The following is a 14,780-nucleotide window of genomic DNA, read 5'->3' as shown; positions in this document are numbered from 1 at the left end:
AAGCAGAATCTGCCTTCCATTCCCGCAGCCACAAGGCCCTGCGTATTGCCACCGAAGTGGCGGACGCAACCGCCGTCCGGCTCGCAGAGTCCAGGACAGCATTAATGGCGTAGGACGCAAATGCCGACGTCTGAGAGGTTAAAGACGCCACTTGCGGCGCAGACGTACATGTGACTGCGTCAATTTGCGCTTGACCCGCTGAGATTCGCTTGGAGTGCCCATACGGCTGCGAATGCTGGAGCAAAAGACGCGCCGATAGCTTCATAGATGGATTTCAACCGGAGCTCCATCTGTCTGTCAGTGGCATCTTTGAGTGAAGCCCCATCTTCCACTGCAACTATGGATCTAGCCGCCAGTCTGGAGATTGGGGGATCCACCTTGGGACACTGAGCCCAGCCCTTGACAACGTCAGAGGGGAAGGGTAACGTGTATCCTTAAGGCGCTTGGAAAAACGCTTATGGACAAGCTCGGTGTTTCTGGACTGCCTCCCTGAAGTCAGAGTGGTCCAGAAACGTACTCAATGTATGCTTGGGGTACCTGAAACGGAATCTCTCCTGCTGAAAAGCTGACTCCTCAGCCGTTGGGGCTGAGGGAGAAATACCCAACATTTGATTAATGGACGCTATAAGATCATTCACTATGGCGTCACCATCAGGTGTATCCAGGTTGAGAGCGGCCTCAGGATCAGAATCCTGATCAGCTACCTCCGCTTCATCATACAGAGAGTTGCTGAGACCCTGAACAATGTGATGATGTCCAGGGAAGCTCCCAGCGAGCTCGCTTAGGAAGTCTGGGACTGCGGTCCGTGTCAGAGCCTTCACCCTGGGACCTATGAGACACCCCGGGAGCACATTGTTGGTCCAACGGGGGGGACCAGGGTGCAAGATTCAACAGTGCCCATGGTCTGAGATACCGGTCTGGACTGCAAGGTTTCGAGCATCCCAGCCATAGTCTCAGAAGTCTATCAGCAAAAACTGCCAACTCCGTCCCCGTCACCTGGACAGTGTTAACAGGTGGGTCTCCCTGGGCCACCATTAGCAGAGGCTCCGGCTTAGTAAGTGCTACAGGGGCCGTGCATTGCACACAATGAGGGTCTGTGGAACCTGCCGGTAGTATAGCCGTACATGCGGTACAGGCAGCATAGTAAACCTGTGCTTTGGCACCCTTGCTTTTCGGGGACAACATGCTGTTATCTCCTCTGAGCAATCCAGGAGGGTATATAGCCAAAAATCAATAGTGCGACCGTACAGTGCAATGTATAGCATACAAGCATATAAATATATATGTACACTTCGGCACTAGTGGGGTCAGCACCTCAGGTGCTGCTTATGTGATCACCAGAATCCCTGTCTGGGACCCCCAGAGCTTGTCTCCCCTCTCCAGCAACAGAAAAGCTGACAGGAATGGCTGCCGGCGTCCTGTGGAGAGGAGGGGGCCGTGGGCGTGCCCTAGAAAGTGCGGGAATCCGGCGTCCCCACTGTGCTCAGTGAGAGGGGTGGAGTATGCAAAGCATGCTCCAGCTCTCAGCGCTGACGTCCTGTGCAGCGTCACGCCCTTCCCCTGACTGGCAGGCCTGTGGGCGGGAAACAGTGAGACTAGGCCGCAAAAGCCGGGGACTAAAGTGATAAGCGCGGCCGGCGTATAAGCGCGGTCGGCGCGGAAGTCCCCGGCGCACTAACAGTCCCAGCCGCGCCGCAGTGTAAAAATGGCAGCGGCGGTCAGCGCGGCAGTCCCCAGTAAACTAACACACCCAGCTACGCTGCAGTGTGTAATGGCACAAGCGCGGTCAGTGCCGCCGTCCCCGGTGCACTAACACACCCAGCAGTGCTGCAGTGTGTCTGTGCGCGGTCCCCACGGGGACACAGAGTACCTCAAAGTAGCAGGGCCTTGTCCCTGACGATACTCGGCTCCTTGTCCAGCAGAATCCCCAGGGGCTGTGGATGGAGCACGGTCTCAGTGCCTGGAGACCGATTAGGATCCCACTTCACCCAGAGCCCTAAGGGGGATGGGGAAGGAAAACCGCATGTGGGCTCCAGCCTCCGTACCAGCAATGGGTACCTCAACCTTAACAACACCGCCGACAAGAGTGGGGTGAGAAGGGAGCATGCTGGGGGCCCTTTAGTATGGGCCCTCTTTTCTTCCATCCGACATAGTCAGCAGCTGCTGCTGACTAAACAGTGGAGCTATGCGTGCATGTGTGCCTCCTTCGCACAAAGCATTAGAACTGAGGAGCCCGTGATGCACGGGAGGGTGTATAGGCAGAAGGGGAGGGGCTTTACACTTTTAAGTGTAATACTTTGTGTGGCCTCCGGAGGCAGAAGCTATACACCCCAATTGTCTGGGTCTCCCAATGGAGCGACAAAGAAATAAAGTTTTGTATTTTCAGAATTACCTGTTGATCATCTGTGGTTCTACATTTGGTCTGTCTACAATGTGATGGGTAATGGATGGGTCTGAGCTGTCATACGTTGCACCAATACAGACTGAGCTGTCCCATGATATCTGGCCGCCAAAACATCTAGACAAATAAAAGCATTAGTTTTTAGTAATAATACTATTAGAGAGGGTGGGTGTAAATTACTGCAATATTCATAATGTATCCTAAAAGATCAGTCAATAACTGGCATTCCCACTGATTAGCAGATGCCTGGTGCTGGAAATAGAGTATGAAGCCAGCACAGCGTTATACACCAAGTAGAGCCATTCTCAAGTACTAGTCTGCAGCTCAACTCCCCTTCACTTAGGAGCTCAGCTGCAAGAGCAACCAACTGCCCCTACCCAGTATGGAACTGTGGGGCTCTGGCTCCTTATACTGTGAACTTCCAAAAGGCCACAACACTAGGCACCAGCTTATCGGTGAGGGTGCTGGATCCAAACTCTTCTGATGCCATGGGGTGGCAAGGTGGCTCAGTGGTTTGCACTGCAGTCTTACAACGCTGGTGTCCTGGGTTGAAATCCCACCAAGGACAACATCTGCAAGGAGTTTGTATGTTCTCCTCGTGTTTGTGTGAGTTTCCTCCAGGTTCTCCGGTTTCCTCCCACACTCCAAAGACACACTGATAGGGAACTTAGATTGTGAGTCTCAGTGGGGACAGTGTTGAGGATGTATATAAAGCGCTATTGAATTATTAGCGCTATATAAGTGAACAAATATTATAAGAATAGATTACCCAATTCTCAGTCTCGCAATAAGAAAAAAAAAAAAAAATCAATTCAACGCAAATAAAAATATGTAATAGAAGCGTTCTAATGAGCCCCATGAGTCAGACTCACCGGATGATAAACGCAAGAGCTTCTCTTGGTACTTCCCGGTTCAGGAAAAACTTAAGGCCCACAAATAAAGCCTTTTGTTTCTCCTCTTCTTGCTGCTGCTTTTTCTGCTCCTCTTGAAAGCTCGAGCTCTCCTGCAAAGAAAACAGAACTGGGAATAAGAAAATGCAGAGTATAAACCAGTCTCTATTAGAGAGGAATAGAATGGGGTGCACAAACTGCTGTCCGTGTCAACCATGTGGATAGAAAAATGCTTGTCTGACAGATTAACTATATGCCAGCATCTACTCCGAGAAGAGTGATGGCAGCAGCCAAGGCGGAGGCACTGGTAAGTACTAACGGTGCCCTGTGTGGACATCTCTGGATGCTTCATACATAGGGAGAATGGGATATCATCAGCCGAGGGGCACTATAGAAAGCAGTATGGGAATTAGACACGTGGCCTTCCATGCCTGCGGCTCCATCCAGTGTAGCTTATAGGAATTGTAACATTACGCGGTAAGTACACAATAATTCACCGATTTAGAGAGCCATGAGCATTCATCATCACCTCTTCTCTTTAGGGCCTAGTTAGTCACAGTTATATTTTTGAGGATTTAGAAACTAATTTTAATGCAGATCCACATTTAAAAAACAAAAAAAAACAAAACTCCAAATGTTTTAAAACACGCTTTGAATATGCGTAATGCTGGTTTTACTGGGAAATGTACAAACTAATGCAAAAAAAACCCCCACTGTGCACTATAGAAGCTTCTTCCATTAAAATCACTTGGAAACGTATTTAAAGAGTATTGGATACTTTAATAATTTAATAATTTTATTGATTTTTTTAAAGTAAAACAAAGAACAGTCATCAGTAGAGGAACCGCAAAGACTCATGAATGCAATTAACCATGTGCTAATCAATAAACTGTAGAGAAGAATTTAGCAAGACAAGAGCAGATAGTGGAGGTGGGAGGTAAGAGTAGAAGAGAAGTGAAGTGGGATACCACCTATAGAACTCACAATCCCAGGAGGTTAGGTCTCTGAACATGGGGAACCACTGGGGTAAATGAGAAGGGCAACGAGATGAGTGTACACAACGAAGATAACGCCACGGACGACAAGATTATTTCGGAATAATCTGGTAAAGGGGGGACAACACTATTTCGGAATAATCTGGTAAAGGGGGGAGGAAAGGGAGGCCTCCCAGTGGAACCATTTGGTGGTAACACTAGTCTGCTCCTGGTGGGACTGGGCGACCAAAGTCTCCATACAATTTGAAAAGGAAATCTCAGTGAACCATTCCTCCAGGGAGGGAGGGTTGGTGGACTTCCAATGCAGAGGAATGATGGGTTTCATATGTTTTTATATGCATTTAGGAGCAGAAGCTATTTCTAAAACCTTGTAAAAAACCTGTGAATGTATCAGACTGCAGACTGGTGGAGGCAAGAGTCCTGTAAGTATTATTTGTAACCATCAGACATTTATCAAGTAACATACGAACCAGCTTACTGCTTGCAATACACTCCTGCATGGAAAATCCCAGGTAAGGCTATCCACAGTTCAGCTAGAAAAGCAAAAAGTATCCAGCGGGTCACAGGTGTTTTTGCTTAAAAATTAATTCCTTTATTGCTTACATTAAAAGTTCATCACAGGCATCCAGCAGATAATAGGTAAATTTAATTAGATTTCAGCCAACGCGTTTCGACACATTACTATGTCAGAGTCTTATCCATGAATATATATAATGTTATAGTAATGTGTCGAAATGCGTTGGTGGAAATCTAATGAAATTTACCTATCTGCTGGATGCCATCTGTGATGAACTTTTAACGTAAGCAATAAAGGAATTTTTTAAGCAAAAACGTATGTGATTCGCTGGATAAACAAAGTGGGGTCCCCCCACCACCATTTTTGATAGCCAGCTAGGGTAAAGCAGACAGCGGAAAACTGCAGACCACAGCTGGCAGCTTCACCTGGCCTGGTAATCCAAAACGGAGGGAACCCCAGGCTGTTTTTTTTTTTTAATATTTATAAATAAATAATAAAAAAAAACAAAAAAACTTCTGGTCCCCTCCAAATTGGATTGCCAGCCAAGATGAAGCTCACAGCTGGGGTCTGGTATTCTCAGGGTGGAAGAAGGGAATTTTGTTTACTTACCGTAAATTCCTTTTCTTCTAGCTCCTATTGGGAGACCCAGACAATTGGGTGTATAGCTTCTGCCTCCGGAGGCCACACAAAGTATTACACTTTAAAAAGTGTAACCCCTCCCCTCTGCCTATACACCCTCCCGTGCATCACGGGCTCCTCAGTTTGGTGCAAAAGCAGGAAGGAGGAAACTTATAAATTGGTCTAAGGCAAATTCCATCCGAAGGATGTTCGGAGAACTGAACCATGAACCAAAAGAACAATTCAACATGAACAACATGTGTACACAAAAGAACAAAAGCCCGAAGGGAACAGGGGCGGGTGCTGGGTCTCCCAATAGGAGCTAGAAGAAAAGGAATTTACGGTAAGTAAACAAAATACCTTTCTTTGTCGCTCCATTGGGAGACCCAGACAATTGGGACGTCCAAAAGCAGTCCCTGGGTGGGTAAAAGAATACCTCGATAAAAAGAGCCGAAAACGGCCCCTTCTTACAGGTGGGCAACAGCGGCCTGAAGGACTCGCCTACCTAGACTGGCATCTGCCGAAGCATAGGCATGCACCTGATAGTGTTTCGTGAAAGTGTGCAGACTCGACCAGGTAGCCGCCTGACACACCTGCTGAGCCGTAGCCTGGTGCCGCAATGCCCAGGATGCACCCACGGATCTGGTAGAATGGGCTTTTAGCCCTGAAGGAATCGGAAGCCCAGAAGAACGGTAGGCTTCAAGAATCGGTTCCTTGATCCACCGAGCCAAGGTTGACTTGGAAGCCTGCGAACCCTTACGCTGGCCAGCGACAAGGACAAAGAGCGCATCAGAACGGCGCAGTGGCGCCGTGCGAGAAATGTAGAGCCGGAGTGCTCTCACTAGATCTAGCAAGTGCAAATCCTTTTCACATTGGTGAACTGGATGAGGGCAAAATGAAGGTAAGGAGATATCCTGATTGAGATGTAACTGCCACTAGAAATGCCACCTTCTGCGAAAGACGTGATAGAGAGACATCCCGCAGTGGCTCGAAAGGTGGTTTCTGAAGAGCCTTTAGCACTCTGTTAAGATCCCATGGTTCCAGCGGCCTCTTGTAAGGTGGGACTATGTGGCAAACTCCCTGCAGGAACGTGCGGACCTGCGGAAGCCTGGCTAGACGCTTTTGAAAAAACACGGAAAGCGCCTATACTTGTCCCTTGAGAGAACCGAGCGACAAACCCTTGTCCATTCCTGATTGAAGGAAGGAAAGAAAAGTGGGCAAGGTAAACGGCCAGAGGGAAAAACCCTGATCAGAGCACCAGGATAAAAAGATCCTCCAAGTCCTGTAATAGATCTTGGCGGACGTTGGTTTCCTGGCCTGTCTCATAGTGGCAATGACATCTTGAGATAACCCTGAAGACGCTAGGAGCCAGGACTCAATGGCCACACAGTCAGGTTGAGGGCCGCAGAATTCAGATGGAAAAATGGCCCTTGAGACAGCAAGTCTGGTCGGTCTGGGAGTGCCCACGGTTGACCCACCGTGAGGTGCCACAGATCCGGGTACCACGACCTCCTCGGCCAATCTGGAGCGACGAGGATGGCGCGGCGGCAGTCGGACCTGATTTTGCGTAACACTCTGGGCAGCAGTGCTAGAGGAGGAAATACATAAGGCAGTCGAAACTGCGACCAATCCGCCAGATCTCTGTGATCTTGAGACCGTGCCATGAATGCCGGGACTTTGTTGTTGTGCCGAGACGCCATGAGGTCGACGTCCGGCGTTCCCCAGCGGCAACAGATCTCTTGAAACACGTCCGGGTGAAGAGACCATTCCCCTGCGTCCATGCCCTGGCGACTGAGAAAGTCTGCTTCCCAGTTTTCTACGCCCGGGATGTGAACTGCGGAGATGGTGGAGGCTGTGGCCTCCGCCCACAGCAGAATCCGCCGAACTTCTTGGAAGGCTTGACGACTGCGTGTGCCGCCCTGGTGGTTGATGTACGCAACCGCCGTGGCGTTGTCAGACTGTATGCGGATCTGCCTGCCCTCCAGCCACCGATGGAACGCCTTTAGGGCTAGATACTCTGCCCTTATCTCCAGAACATTGATCTGAAGGGAGGACTCTGTTGGAGTCCAGGTTCCCTGAGCCCTGTGGTGGAGAAAAACCGCTCCCCACCCTGACAGACTCGCATCCGTCGTGACCACAGCCCAGGATGGGGGCAGGAAGGATTTTCCCCTCGACAAAGAAGTGGGAAGAAGCCACCACTGAAGAGAGGTTTTGGTTGCCAGTGAAAGAGAGACGTTCCTGTCTAGGGACGTCGACCTCCTGTCCCATTTGCGGAGAATGTCCCATTGAAGTGGACGCAGATGAAACTGCGCAAAGGGAACTGCCTCCATAGCTGCCACCATCTTCCCTAGGAAGTGCATGAGGCGCCGCAAGGGGTGTGACTGGGCCCGAAGAAGAGAGTGCACCCCTGTCTGCAGCGAACGCTGTTTGTCCAGCGGAAGCTTGACTATTGCTGAGAGAGTATGAAACTCCATCCTGAGGTACGTCAGTGATTGGGTCGGTGTCAATTTTGACTTTGGGAAATTGATGATCCACCCGAACCTCTGGAGAGTCTCCAGAGCAATGGTCAGGCTGTGTTGGCATGCCGCCCGAGAGGGGGCCTTGACTAGGAGATAGTCTAAGTAAGGGATCACCGAGTGACCCTGAGAGTGTAGGACCGCCACCACGGATGCCATGACCTTGGTGAAGACCCGTGGGGCTGTCGCCAGGCCGAAAGGCAGTGCCACGAACTGAAGGTGTTCGTCCCCGATGGCGAAACGCAGGAAGCGTTGATGCTCTGGTGCAATCGGCACATGGAGATAAGCATCCCTGATGTCGATTGATGCTAGGAAGTCTCCTTGTAACATCGAAGCGATGACCGAGCGGAGAGATTCCATGCGAAACCGTCTGGTTCTCACGTGTCTGTTGAACAGTTTGAGGTCCAGAACAGGACGGAATGATCCGTCCTTTTTTGGCACCACGAACAAGTTGGAGTAAAAGCCGCGACCACGTTCTTGAAGGGGAACGGGGATCACAACTCCTTCTGTCCTCAGAGTGTTCACCGCCTGCAGAAGTGCATCGGCTCGCTCGGGGGGCGTAGATGTTGTGAAGAAACGAGTCGGAGGACGAGAACTGAGCTCTATCCTGTAACAGTGAGACAGCATCCACCACCACCACCACCACCACCACCACCACCACCACCACCACCACCACCACCACCACCACCACCACCACCACCACCACCACGTCCATAGCAGTAGTGTGAGTGAAGCAAGCTCAGCGTCACTGAAGGCAGGAAGCTGGCTGACAGCCGCTGTCTGCGCATAAGGCCAGCATCTATTGTGAAGGAGGAGGGATCGTGGGGGATCAATGCTGCGCAAGGTACAAGGGACACCGGTGAGGTTATAGGGGATGACCAGCTGGACCTGGGTGGGGAGGAGTTTTCAGTAGCAGGTGTCATTGCACATGCAACAGAAATCAGAGGAGGAGGATGAATGTGGCCGGTGCACTGGTCGTGCGGGCCACCATCTTGGATTATGGAGCGGGGGTTGGGGGGGCACTTTGGTGACACTGAGGGACCGGGGGAGGAGATTTATCTCCCATCTGACATGTTTGATCATGGCAGGTGGGAGATAATTTTTTACCGGCGCTGCCATTTACTGTAACGTGACCATGGTTATATGGTGTATACCAATGATCAAATGACTAGAGACCGGGAAAAATGGCCCGAATCGTGAGCTCCAGGGTCTCAGCTACCCCCAGTAGCTGAAATCCTGGAGATTGTCTGATGCTGAGGAGCGCTATTTACTTTCTTCTTGCTGCCGTTTATGTACGGCGGATCAGAATAAGTAACCCCATTACGACAGCCTTACGGTGATAAACGGTGGCAGAATAGGGTAAAGAGTTTTTCCAAGTCCATCGAATTCGAATTGTTCCAATGCGACAACCAATTATTGTTGCGGTTTTACCCATTACCAAAGTACATATTAATATGACAAGCTATATAGAGATTTCTCTGCTATCACTACTGGAAGTCTTGTGTTTTCAGGCAATAGTCACAACAGAGTCACTCACTCCATCTGCAGGGAACTCATCAACTTCCGCTTCCTCTTCAGGGTCAGAAGGAATCACACGGGACAGGCTGGCACTGAGAGCTGCCAATTTCTGCAGGATAGAAAAAGGGGCAAAACAATGAAAATGATCATCAAGGACACTTAGCTGAAAGTGTGGCATCAGAATAATAGAAAAAAGCATAATACCATACAGCAAAATAAATATACCTCCATGTAGGTCTCAGATTCCAGAGCATATTTCTCTTCATCATCCAACTTCAGTTCCGTCTCTGACCGGGAATCCAGCTGATGAGTCAAGAGGAGCACAAATTTATTAGCCGTACAATGAATGCGGGGAGTTTACAAAAAAGAAAAAAAAAAAAAAAAAAAAAAAAAAAAAAAAAGGTACAAAATAAGAAGGGCAATCCATAAAAGAAAATAAGAATTCAAGGCAGCTAAATAGGAAAGGGTTCTTTACAGTTAGAGCAGTCAGACTGTGGAATGCCCTACCACAAGAGGTAGTAATGGCAGATACTTCAACAGCTTTTAAAAAAGGGCTGGATGATTTCCTCAGTGCACACAACGTTGTTGGTTATAAATGACTTGGGGACAAAACGTAGAACTGGTGGAGGAAGGTTGAACTAAATGGACCTAGGTCTTTTTTCAACCTAAGTAACTATGTAACATGCTGACGCAATACAATAACCATCCTGTTGCTTACATTTTCGACTTTATAGAATGTACCTCTTGCTTTTCCCTCAACTCAACTGCAAATTCCACAGGTCAATCTTGGGGACTGCAGCTGTTACTATGAACCCTGTCCACCTTTATAGATTGTGGTAAACAGAAGCCTACACAGGATTGAGGGGTCTGGACCCTGGAATACCCCAAGATCAAGGTGATGACTCCTCTCCCTTTAATGGTTTGCCTAAACGGGAGTTGCTGGTGACAGTTTGAAACATTGATGTATGTTACATCTATATATGTTCCCTATTCCTCATATCTCCAGAAGTCGTCTGTGGGGTTAATAATGTTTGATTACCGATTAGAATTTACTACATTAATTACCTTAGGAGGATACTGCAGATTAAGAGTTTGGTATAGGCGGAAGTTCACAAATCCCAGAAGAGTTGTATAAAACTCGGTGAAAGTGGCCATAACTCGGTAGTCCACATCTGTAGGGTGCTAAAGAAGACAAAATACGTAGTTTAGTTATAAAATAGTGTTCAGTGATAAATATAATGGCATCGTAGTTTTCTATTTTTAAGAACGCCTCATTTGGGGCACTATGCTAACTTACTGCTGTGAAGTTATTTTACATACAAAACTACGGTATTTTTTTCGACCTACAGAAATGAGTTGTGTACAACTTTCAGGTCTGTCCATATTCATTTTATAGGCATATCAATGAATTACACATGGAGCATAGAGGGGCGAGTGTAATGAGAGATGACACCTCTATGTGATGGAACAATTGTGCTCAAAATCAACACCTACTTATATAATTTTGTAGAAAAGCTATCACAGTGCAGAATACGACTGATTGCCCTCAGTGAGAAACAAAATGATAATCTTGTAGTTCTGATACCTTTTAAAGAGCAGAATACAAAATGATAGCTATGTTGTGATTAATTGCTATGGGCGGAAAGTTGGTTTTTTAGGACTCTTCCCTTTACTTCTATGGGGGTATGATTTAAGACCAGTCCACATTATTATATTGGGCTATACATGCACAAGCAATACATTGCATAAACTTGTATTTAAAAAGGGGGTATTGCCACTATAGACATATGGTATATCCGAGGGATATACCAAACTCAAACGAGGCACCACCAGTAATTGCACCAGGTTTCAAGAGGTAGGTACAGGTTCAGGAGACATTTGACATTCTGACGCTATGCTATAAATTGTCTAAGGTGGGAACAGCCCTATAAAGGATACCCATCTTTACCCTAACTTGCACATTAGTGAGTCTTTCTTCGACGACCCCCAACAGTCACTCAAATATCTTCTCTGTAGCTCTCTGCTCAGCTGATCGAAACACAGATCCGATGTACAGGCTCATAGCTTTCTATTGAGCCCGAAATCTAATCACCATACACCCCTCGGGCAGAAGCTCAGCATAAAGGCATTTCCGTGAAAAAAAAAAAAAAATACAAAACAAAAACATAAAGCACTGTGTAAAAATGTATACAGTAATTGTGAGCATGGATTACATTCTTTTGTTGTTTGCCGTTTGATCCATTCACTTCTTGTACTACATATGACATAAGCATCTCAAGTCCTCATTACACCCAATACAATAGCTGGTAACTAAATAGCAATGCCAGGGAAGCTAGTGAGGCAGAATACACAATATTCATATTTATATATATACACAAAAGAAACTTCACCATGCAGAATAGTCAACATTTTAATGCACTATAGGTTTAATGTAGACAGTCTTTAGAAAAGTCATGGCCGTAAGCTACACAAAAGATACTAAATATTCATAGAAATGGTCCTGCATACAGTGTCAGCACATAATGACATGAGCTCAGCAGGTCTCATGTTATACACTTCCCCTGGGGTTAAGGAGCAGCTTTAAAGTGAAACCTTTATCTTGTTGAATAGATCTGTTAGTAATAACTTGTTACACAATCTCCCCCCCCCCCAAAAAAAAATAAAAAAAAATTAACAATGCATAGCTATAACTTCTTATATTTCTAATTTTGTTTGTAATATTGACTCCAAATAATACAAAAATGTTATATTTCTCAATCATTTCCTTTTTCAGCCGTCTTCACGTCATGTTGAAAAACTGTTCTGCTGAGAAAAAGTAAAGACCAATAACCAAAAATCATTCTGCACTTAAAATCTTCCAAAACCACTTTACGAAAATCCGCTTTGAGAAAGAAATGGTACGAAGTGCAGAAGCTCACCCCTATAGTTACCCCCTTTTATCCTCCATTGGCTCCAGCACCAATCGGCCAGTGTCAGCTTCCTGCAGATGTGAAGACTTTCCAAAGGAAGATCCAGGACACAGCAGTGCAGAGAATTGGTTTTAATTAAATGCATTTTAAGGCTATTACAAGCTTTTTCTACAGGAAAGGAAGCACAGTACAGTGAACACGTCTTCTGTCCTTTTTCTGCATTGTGTGCACTCGTATCTGCAGCAGCGGCTCCATTATGATCCACGTCTTGTTCTGTGCCACACAACTTAAATAGGGCAAGTATCTTTTATGTTTAAGTATAGGTTAATTTTTCTTATTGTAGAACATTTTCCCTGAAGGGCTAATTAAAGGGAACCTGTCAGGTCCCATATGCACTCTGACCTACAAGCAGTGTGATGTGTGGCCCAGTAACCTCTTCCTACCCATCCCTGTGTTGTAATATTGTGTAATATGAATGTATAAAAATATGTTTTGTTACTTACATTTTCCATATGTAAATGAGCAGAGGCTCTAGTCCCCTGGGCGTCGCATCGCCCTGTCGGCGTTTACATGCTTTTCGTGGTATTACGCCCTTGTGGGCGTGATACCATGGGTTTACATGAGTGACGTCACTGTCGCTACTTGAGATCCCACGAGTGTGCGCTTACCATTCCAGCAGCCTTGTTATCTAAGTGCTTGCATGTCGGCTTCAGACGCGCTTTGCGCATCGTCGGAGTTGCAGGAGTCTTGTGAGCATGCGCAGTGCGCGTCTGAAGCCGACAAGCAAGGACCCGGATAACAAGGCTGCACGAATGGCAAGTGCGCACGCGCGGGATGTCAAGGAGCGACGGTGACGTTACTTATGTAAATCCATGATATCACACCCACAGGGGCGTGGTACAACGGAAAGCATGCAAACGCCCACGGGGCGATGCAACGTGGTCAGAGGACTAGAGCCTCTGCTCATTTACATAGGAAAATGTAAGTAATAAAACATTTTTATAAATTCATATTACACCCTATTACAACACAGGGATGGGTAGGAAGGGGTTACTAGGCTACACATCACCCTGCTTCTAGGTTAGAGTGCATATGGGACCTTACAGGTTCCCTTTAATGCTGTAACTGCAGTTCGCCATTTTGCTTTAAGAATACTTTAGGAGCAACACATTTGTTGCAGAAATGCATTTTCAGTCAAAAAACAAATGTGAAAATCTGCACAAAATTTATTTGCGAGTCTTATAAAAACTCATCTATATCATATATCCATGTGTACTAACCTATAGCACCATAAACATATAACAAATATAAAAAAAAAGACCTGCAGTGCAAAAATCTGAGATGAAGACATCCAAAATTAAATACACAGACAGTATTAAGCCCCCGTCACATTTAACGACTTACCAGTGATCCCAAAAACGATGCGACCTGATAAGGATCGCTGGTAAGTCGCTGGGAGGTCGCTGGTGAGATGTCACACAGTCAGACCTTACCAACGACGCAGTAACGATCAGCGACCTGTATAACGATCTCGGCAGACATTGGGACTGTTAGGAGGTCGTTGGTAGGCGTCAAACACAGCGATGCGTCCTGCCCAGCAGGACATCGCCTTTTAAGAAAATGGTCCGGACCATTCGGCAACGACTAGAGATCTCACAGCAGGGGCCTGATCGCTAGTAGGTGTGACACAACGAGATCGCTGCTACGTCATGGAAATGGTGACACAGCAACAATCTCGTTAGCGATCTCGTTGTGTGTGACGGGGCCTTTAGTCTAGACTAGAGATAACACAAGATCACAAGAATACATACAAACAGGATAGGATAAAATTCCGACAAGAGAATAAACCCAGTTTCAATGCTTACCACAGCATAGCAGTGTAAAACCGCAAGTGCAGAACTTAAGGTGTGCAGCAAGTAAACTAGCGCCAATGAATATAAAGCACAACTCAATACACATGTGGGGTCTCAAAAGAAACCTCCCAGAAAGTCTGATAAGGGCCGTTTCATACATCCGGCATGTCGCCGGATTTCTGGTCACACCACAGCATGTGACCGGAGCTTGCCGCGATGCCAATGTACTGTATTACACTGTACTGGAATGTGCCGGATCCGGCGAAATGCTGGATGTGTGAAACGGGCCTAACACTAGCAAAAAAGGTAGCGAATAGCTCTTTAAGCAGGCACAAATACAAGTTACTAAAGTAATAAAAAATGATATAAAGTAGAACAGCCAGAACCCCACTGCATCCTATGTATGTTTTGATGGAATATGTCATTTTTTGTTTCACTTATGGTTATACACTGCCATCTTGTGCTAGAGACTGATATTGAAGTTAGTACATTTATTTTTTAAAATTTGTTTTATTGAAAACTGTTACATTACACAACAATAATACATGTATTCCAAAAGACTT

General features: G+C 46.6%; 1 protein-coding gene across 2 annotated transcripts in view; it reads right to left on the bottom strand.

Annotated features, from left to right (window-relative positions):
* PES1 (pescadillo ribosomal biogenesis factor 1) overlaps nucleotides 1-14,780 on the bottom strand; it is a 110,848-nt gene that overhangs the window by 26,774 nt on the left and 69,294 nt on the right. For both annotated transcript variants that reach the window (XM_075341501.1, XM_075341506.1), the window contains exons 7-11: nucleotides 10,521-10,637; nucleotides 9,681-9,758; nucleotides 9,475-9,564; nucleotides 3,274-3,404; nucleotides 2,393-2,518 (exon numbers count right to left, since the gene is read on the bottom strand). In XM_075341501.1, the coding sequence (XP_075197616.1) occupies nucleotides 2,393-2,518; nucleotides 3,274-3,404; nucleotides 9,475-9,564; nucleotides 9,681-9,758; nucleotides 10,521-10,637 (542 nt within the window). The remainder of the gene's footprint in view (nucleotides 1-2,392; nucleotides 2,519-3,273; nucleotides 3,405-9,474; nucleotides 9,565-9,680; nucleotides 9,759-10,520; nucleotides 10,638-14,780) is intronic.

This window comes from Anomaloglossus baeobatrachus, chromosome 1, assembly GCF_048569485.1.
Source record: "Anomaloglossus baeobatrachus isolate aAnoBae1 chromosome 1, aAnoBae1.hap1, whole genome shotgun sequence".
Lineage (NCBI taxonomy): Eukaryota > Metazoa > Chordata > Amphibia > Anura > Aromobatidae > Anomaloglossus > Anomaloglossus baeobatrachus.
The sequence above is the reverse complement of the archived record's forward strand: the minus strand, read 5'-3'. Positions and strand labels throughout refer to the sequence as shown.